Raw genomic sequence first — 21,800 nt, 5'->3', positions numbered from 1 at the left:
GAACGATACTGTTAGCCACTCCAGGACTTTCCACTCTGCTGTCGAGCGCAGAAGTGCCCCATACACACAACGCAATTACAATCTTATACGGTAGGGTTGCTCAATCATACAATCAGGCACGGACTTATACACAGTTACACTTCAGTCTCTTCTAGGCTTTGAACGTTAGTTTAGTACAGCAGAAGTCAAACTTATTAAATAACGATTTAATATTCCAGAAAAAAATGGAACAAGGCAGAAAATAATATATACAAAAGATTTACAAAAAACAGTAAAAGTTACAAAATACAAGTTACAAAGATACACACAAGGCGATTTGCTTACCAAATAAAACAGGGATCAAGATAGAAGAACCTTGGACTTGGGTTTTGTGGACGGACACAGTTCTGGTTGGACCAGGAGTCACTTAGCTTCAGCTACCGTCAGGAGTGGATTGATTTTAGGTATCTGCCCCTGCTTTTTATGCTGGGAGATTTGGCTTGAGGCTGCAAGCCTGTTTGGACGGGGGAACTAGTTTTAATTACATCCCCAGACATAATTTGATTCCCAGAGATCTACTTCCACATGTAAAAAGTGTATTATAGCACACACACAACAAAAGACTTCCCTACTCCCGGTTACAGGTGACAACACATGGGTGACATTATTTCCTAGCATATCAAATGGAAGGATTTGACTGGCTATTGACTAAGTAGCCATCTCCTTGCCAGGGGCTTGCAAATCCATTTAGCATTGCCTGCTCTTAAGTGTTCCCTAATTAGCAGCAGACAATGATAGAGTTAATTCACATGTACCGTATTTTTCGCCGTATAAGACGCACTTTTTCTCCCCCAAAAATAGGGAGAAAAAGTCCCTGCGTCTTATACGGCAAAGGCAGGGAATCCCCGACTTACGAACGCCCGCCGATACGAACCGCCGACCCGCCGCCATGTCGGGGATTCCCTGCCTTTCAGTGCCTGCTTGGGTGCCTTCCTCCCTCCCTCCCGCCCGAGTTTTCTAATCCCCCCCCGTCCGACCCCGAGTGTCAATAGCGGCAACTTACCTTTCACATGCTCCCGCGCTGATCCCACATAATTGCGCTGCCCCCGCTAGCATGCGCTCCCTCCCCCTTGCGGATCTGGCCCCCCCGGGTGTGTGAAGTAGCGGCAGCTTACCTCCACGATGCGCCCGCGATGACTGGAGACATCCCTCTCCCCGGCACTTCGCGCTCTAGTGACTGGCTTGAACTGTGCGTCATCAGTTCAAGCCAGTCACTAGAGCACGAAGTGCCGGGGAAAGGGATGTCTCCAGTCATCGCGGGCGCATCGTGGAGGTAAGCTGCCGCTACTTCACACACCCTGGGGGGCCAGATCCACAAGGGGGAGGGAGCGCATGCTAGCGGGGGCAGCGCAATTATGTGGGATCGGCGCGGGAGCATGTGAAAGGTAAGTTGCCGCTATTGACACTCGGGGACGGACGGGAGGATCAGAAAACTCGGGTGGGAGGGAGGGAGGAAGGCAGGGGGCCACAGGAGGACACATGGGGGGGACAGAGGCGATATGAGGGGCAAGTGGAGACACATTGGGGGCCACAGGAGGACATGGGGGGCACAGAGGCGACATGAGGGGCAAATGAGGACACATTGGGGGCCACAGGAGGACATATGGGGGGCACAGAGGTGACATGAGGGGCAAATGAGGACACATTGGGGGCACAGAGGTGACATGAGGGGCAAATGAGGACACATTGGGGGCCACAGGAGGACATATGGGGGGCACAGAGGTGACATAAGGGGCAAATGAGGACACATTGGGGGCCACAGGAGGACATATGGAGGGCACAGAAGCACACATGAGGGGGCACATAAGGACACACAGGACACATGGGGGCACATGAGGGGCACAGGAGGACACATGAAGGACACATGGAGGGCACAGGAGGACACATGGGGGCACAGGAGGACATATGGAGGGCACAGAAGCACACATGAGGGGGCACAGAAGGACACATGGGGGGCACATGAGGACACACAGGACACATGGGGGGCACAGGAGGACACATGGAGGCACTTGAGGACACACAGAAGGACACATGGGGATATGGAAAGCAAAGGAGCACACATGAGGACACACAGAAGGACATGTACAAGACGCTCCTGGAATATGGACGCACCAGGTTTAGTATTTTTTTTTTCCCTGGTTTTTGCCCTCCAAACTTGGGTGCGTCTTATATTCCGGAGCGTCTTATACGGCGGAAAATACGGTATATACAGAACTCCAGGAAGCTAGCTGCCAATACCTTCAAAGCCAGACTGGCTAACGTACATAATATACAGCAGATAGAAAAATGGAAATATACTCCTGTATTATCCCAACATAAGCATCATAACTAGCTGCTATATTCCTGACACTCCTAATACCTAACACTACCTCCTAATACCTGACACTAACCTCTCTCTCCTAATGTCTTACACTAACCCCCCTCCTAATGCCTAACACCAGCCCCTCCTAATGCCTAAAACTAACCTCCCTCCTAATGCCTAACACTAACCTCCCTCCTAATGCCTAACACTAACCCTCTTCTAATGTCTTACACTAACCCCCCTCCTAATGCCTGACACTAACCTCTCTCCTAATGCCTAACACTAACCCTCCTCCTAATGCCTAACACTAACCTCCCTCCTAATGCCTAACACTAACCCTCCTCCTAATGCCTAACACTAACCCTCCCTCCTAATGCCTAACACTAACCTCCTCCCAATGCCTAACACTAACCCCCCTCCTAATGCCTAACACTAACCTCCTCCTAATGCCTAACACTAACCCCCCTCCTAATGCCTAACACTAACCCCCCTCCTAATGCCTAACACTAACCTCCCTCCTAATGCCTAACACTAACCCCCCTCCTAATGCCTAACACTAACCCCCCTCCTAATGCCTAACACTAACCCCCCTCATAATGCCTAACACTAACCTCCCATCCTAATGCCTAACACTACCCCCCCCTCCTAATGCCTAACACTAACCTCCCTCCTAATGCCTAACACTAACCCTCCTCTTAATGCCTAACACTAACCTCCCTCCTAATGTCTAACACTAACCCTCCTCCTAACTCCTAACACTAACCTCCTCCTAACACCTAACACTAACCTCCCTCCTAATGCCTAACACTAACCCTCCTCTTAACCCCCTTGGCGGTATGAAAAATACCGCCAGGGGGCAGCGCAGCAGTTTTTTTTTTATTTATTTTTTTTAAATCATGTAGCGAGCCCTGGGCCCTGCTCAGCGGCATCCCCCCAGCCCCGCCGATCGCCTCCGGCAACAGGCGATCAGGAAATCCCGTTCAAAGAACGGGATTTCCTGGAGGGCTTCCCCCGTCGCCATGGCGACGGGCGGGATGACGTCACCGACGTCAGCGACGTCATTGGGAGACCCGATCCACCCCTTGGCGCTGCCTGGCACTGATTGGCCAGGCAGCGCAGGGGTCTGGGGGGGGGGGGCGCGCGCCGCACCGGATAGCGGCGATCGGGCGCACGGCGGCGGCGATCGGGGTGCTGGCGCAGCTAGCAAAGTGCTAGCTGCGTCCAGCAAAAAAAAAATTATTTAAATCGGCCCAGCAGGGCCTGAGCGGCACCCTCCGGCGGCTTACCCCATGTCACACACGGGGTTACCGCTAAGGAGGTTAATGCCTAACACTAACCTCCCTCCTAATGCCTAACACTAACCCTCCTCCTAACTCCTAACACTAACCTCCTCCTAACACCTAACACTAACCTCCCTCCTAATGCCTAACACTAACCTCCCTCCTACTGCCTAACACTAACCTCCCTCCTAATGCCTAACACTAACCTGCCCTCCTAATGCCTAACACTAACCCCCCTCCTAATGCCTAACACTAACCCCCCTCCTAATGCCTAACACTAACCTCCCATCAACCTGTTGTTGCTTTTTTACCTCCACTAGACCTCAGACAAGCTTTTTTCAGTGAAAATCCCTCACCACTTACTGCTGTTCATCAACAAGACAGAGGAGCACCAGCTCCAACTACTGGAGAACTTCCGCGCTGCAGCTGCTGAATACAAAGGCAAGGTAAGTTGTCTGCCTACTATCGGACAATTCCAGGAATGGTCATTTTGTGTGGAACAGTACTGCCTACAGGCTTTTATTCACAAAACATTAGTGTGTGTGTGGTAAAGCAGAAAACAGCTGATTTTACTCAACATTTTGTAAAATGTCAATTCACTAAGGCTGGTACCCCATGGAACACTGAAATAACCGACCAGTGAGGCCGTTTATCATGTTGAAGTACTACCATCCAGCGGAAAAAGTAAGCAGGTAAAATCTGACAGAACCTATGGGTTTTGGACTAGTCCATCTCCTCATCGGGGATTCTCAGGGTTTTCTTTATTTTGAAAAACATGTCCTGAACGGCAGTTGCTGAGTCTAACTGACAAAACAAGGTGCAAGTGAGTAGGGAGGCTGGCTGGTATCTTACTATTTTGGCATTTAGGAAATACTTTTGAAAACAAAGAAAAGCCTGAAAATCCCCCATGAGGAGGTGGACTAGTCCAAAACCTGTCGGTTCTGTCTGCCGGTCATGTGATGGTTCTCCATCTCTGACATCTTGGGGAATGAGGGGGACTGTGTATGTAGCTAGTGGGCAGCCCCTGCATCTCCCTATCGCTCTCAGGCTGCTGTATACTGTCAGACACAGCACTGGTCTATGAATGGAGTTACGCAACACTGACTCGAGACTCGAACACCCCACTGCCCTCCAGATACTCAGCTCTCAGCATGCTTTGCAGCAAGAGTGCCACCACTGGAGCAAATTCAGCAAGCATTAGATGCTGGTGTCCGAAGTCTGGACCAGACAACAGTTCAAAGTCTGAGAAAAGTATTTTTTAGAAGTTCATATTTAACTACTTGCTGCATGCCGTGCAGTATAATCACGGCCCTGGAAAAAAGACAGGATGCAGCAGGGCCGTGAAAACAAGTCTGCAGCGGCATGCAGCCGCCGCTCGCTCCCGTTCGCGTGTACGCGCGCACCGCCGTTACCGCCGCATAGAGGGGAAGTTAATGAATGGGACCGCAGGTCCCATTCATAAATCTAAGTCCCCGATTCAATGAATACCAGCGTCTACGAGACGCCGGCATTCATTGTATCTTCCTGTGTTACACAGCCACGGATTACTTCCGATTCACGTGCTTACGTACGTGAATCGGAAATGACGACTGAGGACATCTTGTGGCCAAAAAGTATATTGCACCAAAATTGCTTTTTATTTAATAAAAATCCCCACACTGACTGATATAATTAACTATTTCCCTCCCACACCCTCCCATAATACCCAAACTTTTTTTTTTATTTATATAAGGGGGGAGGGGGGAATTACATAAAAAAAAATATAAGTAGTTACCTTACCTTGAACTTTTTAAAAATTGATGTCAAGGCAGTATATTACTATTAATTTTTAATTTATGGGCTTGTAATTAGTGATGGACGCAAAACTGAAAAAATGCACCTCTATTTCCAAATGAAATAATGGCGCCATACATTGTACTAGGGAAATTTTTTGAACGTTGCAATAACCGGGACAAAAGGGCACATAAAATGTGTGGCTTTTATCCACAGTAGAATGTTTTATTTTAACACTATAATGGTCAAAAACTGAAAAAGAATGCATTTTATAATTTTTTAGGATAAAATTATTCTTGGCATACTGTAACTCCCAAAGAAAGCCTAATTGGTGGCAAGAAAAACAAGATATAGATCATTACGCTGTGATTAGTAGTGATTAAGTTATTGGAAAAAGAAAGGGAGGAGCGCTGACAGGTGAAAATTGCTCTGGTCCACAAGAGAAAAAATGCCTCAGGTGTCAAGTGGTTAAGAAAAAAAAACAAACAAAAAAATAACACTTAACAACCATCAGGAGACCTAACTACAAATCTCATAGAACCATAGCATATGCATGAGGTCCCTAATATGTCCACCCCCCCTTTCCCCTCCTTCCATTGTGATCTCTACAGCCAGATGATCCAACTTCGAGGGATCATATTAGTGTGGCCATCATGATTTTCCCAACCAATAAAGAGTAAGTCCACACCTAACCACTCTTGTGGTGGCCCTGTATCGGGGGAGGGGAAGAAGTCGGTTCCCCCCATGGCCATGGGACTCCCTGCTTATGGAGGGGCTGTTTTTCCAATAGTTAATGTCATGTTTTTGATTTTGTTTCTGTTGTGCGTGAAATTGGCTGAATCTTGGGGTGCAGTTATGTAGAACTTATGGAAATGTATCTCTTTGGAGATCAAGGACCCCTCGATGCTTTTTAATAACAGATATTGTGTAAGTTCTCTTCTACACTTATTGTCAAGATATTGGGAGGAAGCAGAGAAATATCCATAGCAGTGATCCACTCCACCGATAGTTACCTCAATCAATTTTAAGGATATCAGAAGCGTGAGGAAATTCTGGAAACCAATTACCAAAAAAATAGTTTCAAACTTTATTCATCCTAAAATACATAAATAGTATCCTTTAGGGGGAACTTCAGCCTAAACAAACATACTGTCATTAAGTTACATTAGTTATGTTAATTAGAATAGATAGGTAATATAATTTTTTACCCACCCTGTTTTAAAAGAACAGGCAAATGTTTGTGATTCATGGGGGCTGCCATCTTTGTCATGGGGGCAGCCATCTTTTTGGTTGAAAGGAGGTGACAAGGAGCAGGAGACACAGTTCCAACTGTCCTGTGTCCTGATAACCCCTCCCAGCTGCACACGCTAGGCTTCAAATGTCAAATTCAAAATGTAAAAAAAAAAAATTTGCACCAAAACAGCAGAACGAGAGCAACAACATCAGAAATCCCATCATGCTTTGCACAGCATCAGGGGAAAAAAGCCCGGGCAGTTTTCTTCTGTGCAGCTAAAAATGAGGCTTGTATTAGAGAAACAAAGTTCTGATGCTGTGAATCTGTTAAAGAAACACCAGGCCTTTTCAGTACTGCTGAGTCGATTTTTGAGATTCACTTTAATAATAACTCCATCTAATGATCGTTAATGAACAACGCATATCTGAGGAGGTGCCCTGGTTGTCTCGTTTCATGGTGCTCCCGGTTGCTGGCATCTGTAAGGGTGGATGCTCCAGGCTTAGTGTTGTGGAGATGTATTACTATATTATTTATATATACATTGTTTCCAAGAAAATAAGACACTGTCTTATATTAATTTTTGTTCCAAAAGATGTGCTAGGGCTTATTTTCAGAGGATGTCTCATTTTTGGAGGAAACACTGGTAGTTTTCCTATACAAAATGTATATACTGCATGCCATGCTGAAACACAAGCAGCATACACAGAGCTTGTGGTTTGCAGATATTGGCTCTCACTTCCAAGAAACTGATTCTGCTGCTCATGTGGGTAAGAGTCTATTTCTTGCAGGCAGAGAACTCTGTCAGGCTCCCTAGAGCTATGATAGGATAAGCTGTGTGTCCTGGGAAGAGGTGAAGTGCTGCTGATGCGTATCACACAACAGATCAGGAGGGCTGGCTCCAACAAACACACAAATTACCTGACACACATATACAGGACTGTAGAACTCACATTATACTGCTGCTCTCCTGTATCCAGGCTTTGTATTGAGCGTGACTTGCTGGTGTCATGTGGGCTGCTGCTAGGGCTTATATTCAGGGGATGTCTTATATTTCAAGCATACTAGTAATTCCAGCTAGGTCTTATTCTCAGGGGATGTCTTACTTTATGGGAAACACGGTAGTCCTCAGAGATGCATTTATAAGGCCTGAAGAAGGGGGTTAAACTCAAAACAAGTCGGTGTTGTTGCCTGAAAAATACAAGCCTTATATCTTTCTAGAGCCCCAATGGGTCTGAGTTGTTCATTATGATCATTGGATAGCGTTATTAAGGACACTATTTATGTATTTTTGGATGAACAAAGTAGGAAGCGATTATTTCGTAATTGGTTTCCAGAATGTCCTCGTTCCTCTAGTACTACGCCTCAGATATCAGTGTGATGTCTTCTTCTCTGCACACTTAGGTCCTTTTTATCTTGATCAACTCTGATGGTCCTTTCGCACATGTTCTGGAGTACTTCGGCCTCACGACCAAAGACATCCCCACCATCCGCTTCATCAACATCGACCTGGTGAAGAAATACGCCTTCAGTGCTGAGAAGATAACTACCGAGGCCGTCAGGGAGTTCTGCCAGGGCGTCCTCGATGGAAAGATCAGGGTGAGAACCTTGCTGGCTTTTTTGTTTGTTCTTCAAATCAATTTTTATTACATTTCGCCGATACAAAACAACTGATCATGTTAGCAGCTCATAAGACTATGCACAACACATACAACTCACGATACATATTAAACGCTAACAAGTAGCAGTGCCAAACTGCAGGGGTGTGGCTAAGGAGCTATTGGTCCCAGTGCAAGTTTTATATTGCCCCCCACAGCACCTTTAAAATCAGAGAGGTCATAGGTGAGTATTACAGCAGTTATAAGGGGGGACTCTTTCTGTTATGGAGCAAGGCATGAGGGAGGGAGGTACAGCAAAATTCTGGACATAGGCCTTAAAGAGGAACTCCAGTGAAAATAATGTAATACAAAAGTGGATGGCTGAATAGACGTAAAGAAAAAGAAAAAAACCACAGGGACACCGGGAGCCCTTATAGTGTATTATCTCAGGTGAAAAAAGATTATTAAATGTAAGAGTATACTACTCACAAACGTGGGTTTGCTTAATGAGGCAACCACTCGACTGCGCATGTGGGGAAGTCCTGTCCCCCTCTTACGTCATTATGTGATCCTCTCTTGAGCGTTCATGAGTATTTCTGCACGCTCCCGCCACACTACCACCGTTTGGTGCCCGGAATCTCTGCACACTACATTAGGCACACTACTTGACCTGAGGAAGCGGTTTGAGCCGCGAAACGTGTTGTCTGAAGTGCTTGATCGCAATAAAGTATTTATATTAATTTTCTACTTATCTAGAAGTCTCCTTAAATAAGGTAGGCAAACACCACTACTCTTATCAATTTATTTGAGAAGTATGGTATAATACAATACATAAGGGCGCCTCCTACTGCTACTGTAATCGTAATACAAAAGTGCTTCATTTTTACAATAATTATGTATAAATGATTTACTCAGTGTTTGCCCATTGTAAAATATTTTAAACCTCTGATTTACATTCTGACATTTATTACATGGTAACATTTTTACTGCTGGCAGGTGATATCAGTGGAAGGAGATGCTGCTTGCTTTTTTTGGCAGTTGGAAAAACCTGTGAACAGCTGTTATTTCCCACAATGCAACAAGGCTCCCACAGTGTGATGTCAGAACCATGGTCCTGACATTACACTGTGGGAGGGGTTTCACCACAATATCAGCCATACAGCGCCCCCTGATGATCCGTTTGTGAAAAGGAAAAGATTTCTCATGGGAAAGGAGGTATCAGCTACCGATTGGGAGGAAGTTCAATTCTTGGTTATGGTTTCTCTTTAAGTTTATGAGTTAAAGGGAATCTGAACTGAGAAGGATATGGAGGCTGACATATGTACTTAATTTTAAACAATACACATTACCTGGCTGTCCTGCTGATGCTCTGCCTCTAATACTTTTAGCCATAGCCCCTGAACAAGCATGCAGCAGATCAGGTGACTGAAGTCAGACTGGATTAGCTACATGCTTATTTCAGGTGTGTGATTCAGCCACTACTGCAGCCAAAAAGATCAACAGGACAGCCAGGCAACTGGTATTGTCTAAAATGAAATACATTTGGCAGCTTCCTTGTTATTCTCTTTAGGTTCCCTTTTAAATATGAGATTGAAGGCTCAGTTTTTAAGGATTTGATAAAAGAAAATGGTTAGGTATTTAGTTATAGCATTTTTCTCATCAGAATAAATATAAAAAAATGATTGGTTGCAGATTGGTTCCCATGACAACTCATTTTCACTTCTTTATTGGTAAATTGAGGTCCTAGACTTACAGTACTAGTTAATTTCAGATGTAAAGTTAGAAGTTCAGTTGAGGTTAAGCTGTTTACTACTACTACTACTACTGGTAATACTTTTTGCGTGTTTTTTTTTTTTTTCGGTATGATTGTTTTTAATGTTTAAAGACCATTATCATGAAAAATGTAAAATGCATATGTATAAAATGTACTGTTCCAGAGTGAAATACACTATGATTTTTTTATTCCTATGCTGCTGTCACTTACAGTAGGTTGTAAAAATCTGACAGGTTTTGGACTAATCCATTTCATCATGGGGGATCCTAAGGGATTTCTTCACCTTAAAAAGCACTTAGTAAATTGCTGTTGTTGCTCAGTCTAACTGGAAAAACTGTGAGTGAGCTTTTAGGGAGGGAATCCATATTTGTATGACTCATATTCCTTACCATGTATTGTTTTTTTGTCAAGAATAAAGGAGATACTGAAAATCCCCCCATAAAGAGATGGACTAGTCCAAGATCTGTCACATTTTTATTGACAACTGTTAGCAACAGAAACATAGGAAGAAAGCAATTTATAGTGCATTTTACCCCAGGAGAAATTTATTCCTTATAAGTATGAGTTTAAATGGTACATTTTTTGCCTATGGTGGTCCTTTAAGAAGTAACCACAAATAAGACATATTACTTAAAACTTATTATATGCATATCTTTTCTTCAGCAAAACCTCTTGAGTGAAGAGATCCCGGAGGACTGGGACAAGAAACCGGTGAAGGTTCTTGTGGGCCATAACTTTGACGAAGTTGCTTACGATGAGACCAAGAACGTATTTGTAGAATTCTGTAAGTATGTGTAAAAAAATGTATAGCAGGAGACATTGGCAGCGCTTCCAGACAGAGGCTGCACCCAAATTACCTACCTGCAAAGATGTGCAGAGCTCCAGAATATGGACAAAATTACACAACATGCATTCAAAACAGGTACAGCAAAGGAGGGCGTTAGCTTCAGTATAAATAATATGTGCACAAATTGTTCCATACTAGACTTCCCCACAGCGATGACGGGCCCTCGCAGGGAAGGTTTGCATTTCAGTTGCAGCCTTGAGCCTTGCAGCCTTGAGCTCTGCACATCTTTACAGGTAGCTAATTCGGGTGCAGCCTCTGTCTGGAAGCGCTGCCAATGTCTCCTGTTGTACAAAATTAACGTAAGTATACTTTTTGGCTAGCTGCATTCATGTGCTTCAATCTGCATTCAAAGTTTTAAATTAGGAGTATACAGTACTGGAGGGGAAAAAACACAAAGACAACGGGAGCCCAAATGGTGCAGTATGTCTCAATAAATAGGTGTTCAAAAAAAAACTTCTGAAAAAGGGGTACTCACAAAGGTGGGTTGCACACGGGGCAACTGACCGCTTCAAGCAAGTGGAGTGTTTAAACCTGACTCCACTCAGGTATACCAGCAGTCCTGGGTCTGATCGCTCTTTTAGCAAAAAGATTCTGCATACCTTGATTACCACAGGTGGTGGGATCCCACCTTGGTTCAGGTGCGTAAGGTTCCCCACCCAGGCAAGTGGGGGGATATGGCACAGAAGTGGTAAAGAGGCGCCCAATTTCTATAAAATACTCTAAAATCAATAAAATAACACCCAAACGCCCCAAAATGCGGTTGTTAGACCACAACGGCACTTTATTTGGCCTGAGGAAGTGGGCTTGGTCCCACGAGACGCGTTGCCTGTGCTAAATCTCCAATTAAACTTCCTTATCAAAGTGATTTGTCATCTGTGAGATAAGCCACCTTATTTTTGTTATTTTATTGATTTTAGAGTATTTTATAGAAATTGGGCGTCTCTTTACCACTTCTTTTAAATTAGAAGCAAGAAGTTTTAAATCAGGATGATACCATTTATTGGCTAACTAAAAATGAATAAAAATAAGCAAGCTTTTGGCCTTTCAGCCTTCCTCGGGCTTATATCCTGTTAGTTTGCAGGCTGGTGGTACAGACAGCTTTATACGTGCAACATCAAAAGGGAAAACAGATGATTTTTTTCAAGCATAAATACGTCATTAAGATGCCTTAATTCACACAGACCATCTGAATGGGGTTAGAGGTGATTCACTAAGATAAGCATCCTTGTTTACTCCATGCTCACAGACTTGGGATTAGGATTGACCCAGAGGTATCGTAAATTCTTAGTTCACAAGTTCAGCTAGAATGGCTGAGAAAGTTTAAATATCATCCGCCTCATACCAATATAAGAAGTTGTTGTCCTTATTCAAACCGTTCTGCACAGCTTTGAACCAATTTATAAATTTTGTTTCTGCTATTAATCGATCATTTGACGTTTTGAAGCCACCCTTCAGGGCAGTGACACGAAGATCATCCATGCTGTGTCCGTTGGACCGAAAGTGTGTAGCAACTGGGAGTCCAGATTTGGTATCATTAATAGTGTGCCTGTGTCCATTCATACGTTTGCGCGCCTGTCAGTGGAGTAAATGTGTTTGCAGGTCCCACACCTTTTTTGTTGGCAGGGTAATGTTCTGTTTTTTTGAGGCCTATTCAAAGAACTCTTTTAAATTAGGAGTTAGTACATAATTTGCATCTGATTTGCATTGAAGGCATGTATTTAGCCCCAGTGGTGCTCTGCATGCCTCTCTTGGTTTTCATTTGAGTTGCAGCCTTGAGCGCTGTCACTTGTTTGATGTATGTGTGAAAAATGACCATAAGTGTGACCTGATGTCTTCTGGTGTACACATAACGGGATAAACCTGCACTAAGCACTTTATGTAGATCAATTATCTCAGCAGCCAATCACATGGCAGAAAACGTAGATACTTACCTCTACTGGGAAGCTTCAACATACTCTAGAGGCTAACCAGATCCTCCTGGACCCCACCGATTACAATTACGCAAAATTTCACATACATTTTTGCAATTAAGCCTACATGTAACTATGATTTGTTAATTCAATCGATTTCTTATAATCATTCTAATTCATTTGTATAATCATTTTCGTGTAATTTTGTGCCGACTTTGAATAGAAAAGCCTTTATACATGCTATTGTCACCAAAAATGCTTCATATGTTATTATTATTATTATTTATATAGCGCCAACACATTCCGCAGCGCTTTACAAAGCACAATAAGACGACAAGAGGAACATAGATACAACTAACAAATGTACAGCAGAGTTCCAAGCAGCACAAATATTGTGACAAAAACAGTAAACATTAGGAGGATGACCCTGCCCTTGCGTGCTTACAATCTAAATATGATAAGTAAACCTGGGACGAGGGGATATCAAAAATGTACACATACCCAGAGCCGGGACAAGGTGCTCCAGCACCCAAGGCTGAGACACCAAAGTGGGCCCCTCCATCTCTCCCACCCCAGCTGTCACACACTGATTGCTATTAGACTAAGAGGCGCCACAGGGCCCACAACCTCACCAACACCTTAATCTCTAGTTATCTGGCTTGTAGTCACTGCCATGTATCCCCTTTTCTTATTTCTTTCTGCTTCAAACACAATTAGGAATGACAGCTGATTGAATTGTGCGCCCCCTCCTACACTGCGCCCTGAGACTGGAGCCTCTCCAGCCTATGCCTCGGCCCGGCCCTGCACATACCTGTGGCTACCTCCAGCCTCCTCCGGCCTGATCGCTCCCTTGCTGCCATCCTCCGCTGACTGCAGCCTCCGCATATTGCCCCAGAAAGTCCTCCGGTCCTGGGCATACTACATAGGCTCGGTCGGGCTGTGCGCATTCCCCGTTGCGCTCCAGTAGCCGTGATCATTCTGCATCTGTGCAGTAGTACTAGCCCCGACTGGATGACTTACCGGGGCCAGTTGCGGAGAGGGCGGTGTCGAGAGAGCGATCAGGCCGGAGGAGGAAGACACAGGTATGTATACATATTTTATATCCCCCCCGCCCCCCCCCCCATCTCAGGTTCACTTTAAGGAGAATAATAGGTACAAGCAAAAAATTTTTTTTTCAAAAAGACCTTGTAGTTTTTAAGAAAATAGATTTTGAAAATGCAAAGAAAAATGGATTTTAAACTGTCATCTTTCTGAGTTTTAAAAAACATTTTTCTTTGCTTTTTTAAAATTGATTTTTTCAAAAACTACAAGGTCTTTTTGAAAAAAAAAATTTTTTTGACTTGTACCTACTACTCTCCTTAACATGTAGCAATTTTGGAATTTTGGTGGCAATAGCATGGCTATTAACCGCTAGAGTTGGCACAAAATTTCGCAAAAATGTATGTAAAATTACAAATAATTACAATTACAGACTAAATGAATTACGATTTTTCCCAAATTTCGTATTATGATTGTGCTTCGCAATTGTGATTTTCAATACGAAATTACGTTTTATGCGAAACTTGCGCTCATCACTAATAGAGACATATTACATCTGAGGAAAACATATTTTTGGAAACTGCAGAGTTAACCACTTAAGGCCCGGGGCTGTTCTTTGAGATCTGCGCTGCGTGGGCTCTCCAGCCCGGAGCGCAGATCGTGAGCAAGGCAAGGCGATCAGACTTTCCCCCTTTTTTCCCCACTAGGGGGACAACCTGCTGGGGGAGTCTGATCGCCGCCGCTCCGTGTGGCCGAGCGGAGGGGGGGCTCTTCAAAGCCCCCCTCTGCAGCGTTTTCTGCGCTCCCTCCTTCCCCTTACCTCCAGCTTCCTTATTATCCTGCGCAGGACGGATATCCATCCTGCGCATTGAAGGATAGGCTTCAGCCTATCAAATGACGGGTATCCCCGGCCAATCAGAGGCCGGGGATCGCCGATCTGCCTTACGGCGCTGCTGCGCCGTATAATGTAAACAGCGGGGATTTCTTCCCCGCGTGTTTACATTTAGCCTGCGAGCCGCGATCGGCGGCTCGCACACTGTTCACGGAGACAGTCTCCGTGAACTGACATGGAAAGGCCGCTCCATGTAAAAACCACTTACCACTTACGTAATAACCACTTACCACATGTAATAACCACTTAACCACTTACGCCTATGGGCGTAAGACGTGGTTTAAGTGGTTAAATAAGTGTGACCCCTGCCTCTGGGTTAGTACTTTTCATTCCTAATGGAATCTCCCTCACTTGCCCCGGTGATAGGTGACACCACTTAGGCCGTAAACTATCTTTATATGTAAATGACTGTAGCCTGGAGGAGAATTAGAACTTGCTGTATCCTTGCCCGCCTCTTCCTGCCCTGGTGACCATACAGGGGTCACACCAGAGATTAGGAGTCCACTAGAACTGAAGCCAGGAGAATCCTCCTCCACAGGGACACAGACAACAAGTACCGGCTGCTGCCACTTGCTGTTTGTGGGAGGAGGAAATGTTTTTGCCTAACTGTATTTTGGGAGAAAGTTCAGGCAACTATCTTTGCATTACACGGTTACATTAATAGTTAGCTCCGCCCACATCCTGACATGACCACACCTATTTTTCACCGCACTCACTCTGATTCTGTTCTGGCCCTTTAGTCAACCTTGAGAACCCGATGTGGTCCTCGAGTCAAAAAGTTTGCCCGTCCTTGCACGATACACATATAATGATTGATGTTCCTCTTACCTGTTACCCCCTTCAGATGCCCCCTGGTGTTCACATTGTAAGGAGCTGGAACCCACCTGGGAGGAGCTGGGAGAGAAGTACAAAGATCATCCCGACGTCATCATCGCTAAAATAGACGGCACAGCCAATGAAATTGACGGGCTTCGGGTGAGAGGTTACCCCAACCTGCGGTTCTTCCCCGCCGGACCAGGGAGAAAGGTGACACATAACAATACACTTGTCTCTGCGTTTAGTGAATTTCATTACATAATAATACTATACATAATTGTACTGCATAATGACCTCTCCTCCGTTCTCCTGTACAGATGATTGAGTACACAAAAAGCCGGACCATGGAATTATTCTCTCAGTTTATTGACAGCGGAGGCATTCTGCCCGTGGAGGAAGAGGAAAAGGTAAGTTACTAATTTCAGGGGAATCCCTGTATGTAGTTGGAAAATGGAAGCTGCCAGTAACCAAGTCCCTTTTAAAAATGCTGCATCGTCAGCAGAGAAGGTCCAGCGGTACTGCCCCTGACTATGAAGCATGAGGTCATGAGTTTGACTCCCGGGTCAAAGAAAAAATGCAGCACACCTTACTGTAGATCACTGTAGATCCCTAAAGTGGAACTGAAGTCAGTTTATTTACTTCATTTCCTAGGAGAGCACAGTTAATGACCTGCACAAAATGTATTTTTACCTTGAACAATCAAATGCACTGCTTTGGCTCTGCCCCCTTTACGTTCTCAGTGGCTGCAGGAAATGTACGTAATTTACCTGCTATTGTTACAGATTGCACAGCAAGCTCATGGTGAACCAGAACTCCTAGGGGTGTGTAAGGGGCTGAAAAGGACCAAAAAGCCTCCTTACTAAAATGCTATACACAACAGAAAATTGCCTTCTCAAAACAGAAGGTATTTGCGATTATTCAGGTTGGAGTGAGTATATGAGATCTCCCATGATGCATCACTGCTGAAAAAGCAAATAGTCCCTTTGTGGACCAGTCTTTCTGCATGTTGGATTAGTGTGGCTGTATAATATTTAAGTGGGCCTGAACTCTTGCACAGGATTGAAGAAATGCATAGAGAAATGCACCTTGTATGTATTTAGAGAATTTAGCCTATTTAAATCACCCTCATTTGTGTCTAATCACAAGTTGTAATCTAATCTCTGCCCTGTGTCACATGACTGCCTATGGCAGAGATGGCAGGTAAGGCCATTTGAAAGCACAGGAGGTTAACAATATGTCTGGATCAGGAAGTAGAAACTGTGCAGGTTTATTTTAGGATTTGTATCAGCTGTAACAGACATGTTTTTTGTTGGAAGGTTATTATGCTGTTGTGCATCTTTTAGAGCAAAGAGGACGTTCTGAGTTCAGGTCCGCTTTAACAAGCTGACACATCATTGCATTCCAGCGGTTCTGGAGGCGTGTTTATCTTTCAGGGACAACAAAGGGCTGACTTGCATATTCAGCAGTGATGCATCGTGGGAGACGTGAAATCGTATGCAAATTCACATGAAAATTTGCATATAACCGCATGCGAAATTCGCATCCGCATGCAAATTTTTACTGTGGCGATTCCCACCGCACAAGTGGAAGTGGGCCCTGTGGGAAAAGAATTGCCCCTGGGGGGTACTTACTTCGGGAGGGGAGAGCTCTGGTTCCTAATAAGGCTTCCCCCGTCCTTCTCAGCGAGCCGGTTCCAGAGCTGACAGTCCGGAGCAGAAGATGACACTACTTACTTTCGCCAGCCGGTGCAGTAGAGGTTCTCTGCTTTCCTGCGCTGTAGAGCGGACCCAATCAGGCTCGGGTTATTTTGGCTGGAGCAAAAGCGGAGAGCTCCTACTGCACCTGTGCGCACCCTGACCAGCGCCGATACTGAGATCTTCTGGGAGGCACCATAGCTAGATTACCTCTGCTGCGGGGGACAGGGGAAGCCACTTTAGGATCCAGTAAATTAGAACTAACGCCACTGATCACCATCAAACCGCATTTTCCCGACGTCACGCCGTCGGTCATAACGCGTGCACGAAATTGGATTTGTGCATGCGATATGTAATGTGAAAGAGCCCTTACCCAGGGCTTCCTCCAGCCCCTGGCAGGTGTTATATTACGGGGTCCCCTCTGTTGCAGATGCCGACCTCATCAGGGCGCCATTCTGCGCCATTCTGGATCCCACTCACGTGGTCTGGAGTATACTGCGCAGGTGCAGTAGTTCTGCCCCTGTGCAGAACACTCCAGATGACATCAGAGCGACCGCCTCTCGCGCAGGCGCAGTAGTTCTGCCCCTGTGCAGAACACTCCAGATGACATCAGAGCGACCGCCTCTCGCGCAGGCGCAGTAGTTCTGCCCCTGTGCAGAACACTCCAGATGACATCAGAGTGACCGCCTCTCGCGCAGGCGCAGTAGTTCTGCCCCTGTGCAGAACACTCCAGATGACATCAGAGCGACCGCCTCTCGCACAGGCGCAGTAGTTCTGTCCCCGTGCAGAACACTCCAGATGGCATCAGAGCGACCGCCTCTCGCGCAGGCGCAGTAGTTCTGCCCCTGTGCAGAACACTCCAGATGACATCAGAGCGACCGCCTCTCGCGCAGGCGCAGTAGTTCTGCCCCCGTGCAGAACACTCCAGATGACATCAGAGCGACCGCCTCTCGCGCAGGCGCAGTAGTTCTGCCCCTGTGCAGAACACTCCAGATGACATCAGAGCGACCGCCTCTCGCGCAGGCGCAGTAGTTCTGCCCCTGTGCAGAACACTCCAGATGACATCAGAGCGACCGCCTCTCGCGCAGGCGCAGTAGTTCTGCCCCTGTGCAGAACACTCCAGATGACATCAGAGCGACCCGCTCTCGCGCAGGCGCAGTAGATGCTGACCTGGCGAGGTCGACAACATCTGCAACGGAGGGGACCAGAAGTCACTGAAACTGCAGCGAGGGACATATTGGCTGCCAGGGGCTGGAGGAAGCCCCGGGTAAGTAGAGGTTGATTTTTTTAACCAGCTGAGCGGTCTGGACGAGCTCAGCTCGTCCATCACCGCCGGAGGCTGCCGCTCAGGCCCTGCTGGGCCGATTTTCATCAAATAAAAAGCAGCACACGCAGCCGGCACTTTGCCAGCCGCGTGTGCTGCCTGATCGCCGCCGCAGCGCGGCGATCCGCCGTGTGCAGCGGCGAAAGAGGGTCCCCCCAGCCGCCTGAGCCCAGCGTAGCCGGAACAAAAAGTTCCGGCCAGCGCTAAGGGCTGGATCGGAGGCGGCTGACGTCAGGACGTCGGCTGACGTCACTCCGCTCGTCGCCATGGCGACGAGGTAAGCGAAACACGGAAGGCTGCTCATTGCGGCCTTCCTTGTTACTTCTGGCCGCCGGAGGCGATCAGAAGAACGCATCCGGAGCGCCCTCAGAAGTCATAGCAGGTAAACCAGAAATGTGCCTTCTTAAAGGATACATCGGATGATCCGAGCTTATTAACCACCCTGGCGTTCTATTAAGATCGCCAGGGCGGCTGCGGGAGGGTTTTTTTTTCAATAAAAAAAAAAACTATTATAGTTTATTGAAAAAAAACCCTCCCGCAGCCGCCCTGGCGATCTTAATAGAACGCCAGGGTGGTTAATAAGCTCGGATCATCCGATGTATCCTTTAAGAAGGCACATTTCTGGTTTACCTGCTATGACTTCTGACATGTGATAAAATATAAACAGGCAGTGAAACTTGTGATTAACCAGCACCACCTTGTGGTAAGATGGAAAAATAACATTAACAGTTGTGACTGAAGAATAGTTACAGATTGCCCAGCAAGCTCATGGTGAACCACAACTCCCAGAAGTGAGTGAGGGGCTACAAAGGACCAAAAAGCCCTCTTACTAAAATGCTATGCAAAACATCAGTTTGCTGTCTTATAAAAGAAGGTATTTGTGATTATTCAGGTTGGAGTGAGCTCTGAGATGTCTCCCAGTGCATCACTGCTGAATATGAAAATCATCCTATGTTGTCCCTGTAAGCTAGCCACACCTCCAGAACCGCTGGAATGCAATGATGTGTCAGCTTGTTAATTGTACAGAGCCATAATAATCCAACATGCATACAGACTGTTTTGGACTGGTTGATCCTCATCAGTGCATGGCATGGATTAATATAATCCTTGCAAAGATGACACCAGAAACAAGCATGGAGCTAATCTTTTTAGATCTGACAATGTCAGAAACACCTAATCTGCTGCATGCTTGTTCAGGGGCTATGGATAATAGTATTAAAGGTAGAGGATCAGCAGGGCAGCCACTGGCAACTGGTATCCCTGGCGTTTTGATAACACGCGGCGCACGGCCGCGGGAGGTTTTTTTTTTAACCTAATTTTTTTTTTCATGTATCTAGCCTAGCGCTAGCTCGGTGTATACAAGCTTTTTCAGTGTTTGTCAGGAACCAGTCCGACGAAGGCTTTTTATAAGCCGAAAGCTCACTGTTTATCCATCTCTAAGTTAGCCAATAAATGGTATCATCCTGATTCAAAACTCCTTATTTTCCAGGTCAAAGAGTTCACTTCCTGACTTGCGTCAGGGAGTGAATTACAAAACCGCCCTGGAAAAGTGCTTAGAAAAGCACTTTTACCAGAAATGCAGTGCGCAGTAGAGCGCTTGGAGGGAAAAAAAAGCGCACAAAAACGCAAAATGCTTGCGTTTTCGATTTTAGGTGTGAATGAGGCCTCACTGGCATCTGCTGCTGCACTTTTTGTTTATACTTAATTACTGCTGTCATGAGTCTTGACTGCTAATTAAAAATCCAGAATTTTTCTGCTCTCAGACTTCACCCTTCTGCAGACAAACTGACTTTATAGTGGAAAAATTGAACAAATGTAGTGGCACTGTATGTATGCGTTTATCTCATCATGCTACATGTCCCTTCAGTAACGCATTATAGTAGGATAAAACTCAAACTTAATCTATGGTTTGAAGCATTAAAAAGCTAAAACTAACAAGGAAGGAGTATATTCCTTCCTTTATTTGCTTAGTAATTACAAGTCAATCTGATTATTTATCCTGCAGCCGATAATGTTACCAATAAGCTTCAATAAGTGTAAATATGCCTTCAAATGACAGCAGAGCAGTCTTATGCTTAATCATATCTTTTTTTTTTTTTTTTACCCGTTTAATGTTTAAAAGCAAAAATGTGTTGTTTTTTTTAATTTATAGATTATTGAAGATTTAAAAGAAGGTCAAGGGCGGGATATTAAAGTTGAAGATGTCATCCCAGAAAAGCCAAAAGATGAATTATAGTGCCTTTGCAATGTATAAATAAAACATTAACTTAAAAGGACAAGTCAATCTGGTGGATACTTAGGCCCCGATTCAAACTTTAATTCTGAATTTTCTCCCAGATATTTTCCCATTTTATCTCCATTACATTGTGGCTTCCAGCAAGGTAGAGGATGAATTATCCAGGTCAAATTTCAGACAACTTTTAGAATATTTTTTTATTTTGCAGAAGGCTGATTAGGGCCTCGATTCATCAAGACTTATCGAATCAATTACCGACAGCTCGGTAAAATACCGAATTCGACAAGTTGATTTCAGGATTCATCAAAGTTATCTACAGTTGTTAGGGAGCATTCGGTAATCATTCGGTAATGATACGATAAACGGAAGAAAGCGCAATTCATGAAAATGAAAGTGGGCGTGGTTAAGCATTACATTTAGGATTAGTTATCTCCTTCACTGCTCTGTCGTTATTCCTGACAGAGAAGATGGAGCCATTTGAAGTGGTTATGTATCAGCTGAGAGTGATTCAAAGGCGCAGAAGGGCAAGAATAAGGTCTAGAACAGCCATGGGCAAACTCGGCTCTCCAGCTGTTACGGAACTACAAGTCCCACAATGCATTTGCCTTAATAAGTCATGACTGTGGCTGTAAGACTCCTGCAATGCATTGTGGGACTTGTAATTCCTTAACAGCTGGAGGGCCAAGTTTGCCCATGCCTAGTCTTAAACCATATTATTCTGCAAGAGAATGGATTTATTTGCTATACTAGGACATCTAAATTTCTCTTGAATCATCTTGTAAGAGAACACAGGCAGTGCCAGGGATAACTAATTTGCTAGCTGTACTATATTTTTTCAAAAAAGGCTCCTATCAAGCCGCAGCTGGTGAAATTGTGGGATTGTCCCAAACCACTTCCAGAATCCTGGTCCAGGTGTTAAGCCCTATTCAGAATGTTGCTACGTGGTGTTCAAAGGACTGCCTTTTACCCACAATTCCATGGGAATCTTATGGCCTTGTGTTAAATTACCGCTGTAAAATGGAAATATCGACACGTTACCGAATGGT

General features: G+C 45.2%; 1 protein-coding gene across 1 annotated transcript in view; it reads left to right on the top strand.

Moving 5' to 3' along the window:
* Positions 1 to 21,274, top strand: part of PDIA2 (protein disulfide isomerase family A member 2) — a 54,086-nt gene extending 32,812 nt beyond the window's left edge. Inside the window, exons 6-11 of the mRNA XM_068246429.1 lie at positions 3,942 to 4,067; positions 8,030 to 8,224; positions 10,661 to 10,781; positions 15,529 to 15,710; positions 15,818 to 15,907; positions 20,671 to 21,274. Coding sequence (XP_068102530.1) covers positions 3,942 to 4,067; positions 8,030 to 8,224; positions 10,661 to 10,781; positions 15,529 to 15,710; positions 15,818 to 15,907; positions 20,671 to 20,754 — 798 coding nt within the window. The 3' untranslated portion in view covers positions 20,755 to 21,274. The remainder of the gene's footprint in view (positions 1 to 3,941; positions 4,068 to 8,029; positions 8,225 to 10,660; positions 10,782 to 15,528; positions 15,711 to 15,817; positions 15,908 to 20,670) is intronic.
* Positions 21,275 to 21,800: the final 526 nt, after the last annotated feature.

The sequence above is a fragment of the Hyperolius riggenbachi genome, chromosome 7 (assembly GCF_040937935.1).
Source record: "Hyperolius riggenbachi isolate aHypRig1 chromosome 7, aHypRig1.pri, whole genome shotgun sequence".
NCBI lineage: Eukaryota > Metazoa > Chordata > Amphibia > Anura > Hyperoliidae > Hyperolius > Hyperolius riggenbachi.
This window is presented reverse-complemented; position numbering and strand designations above follow the sequence as displayed.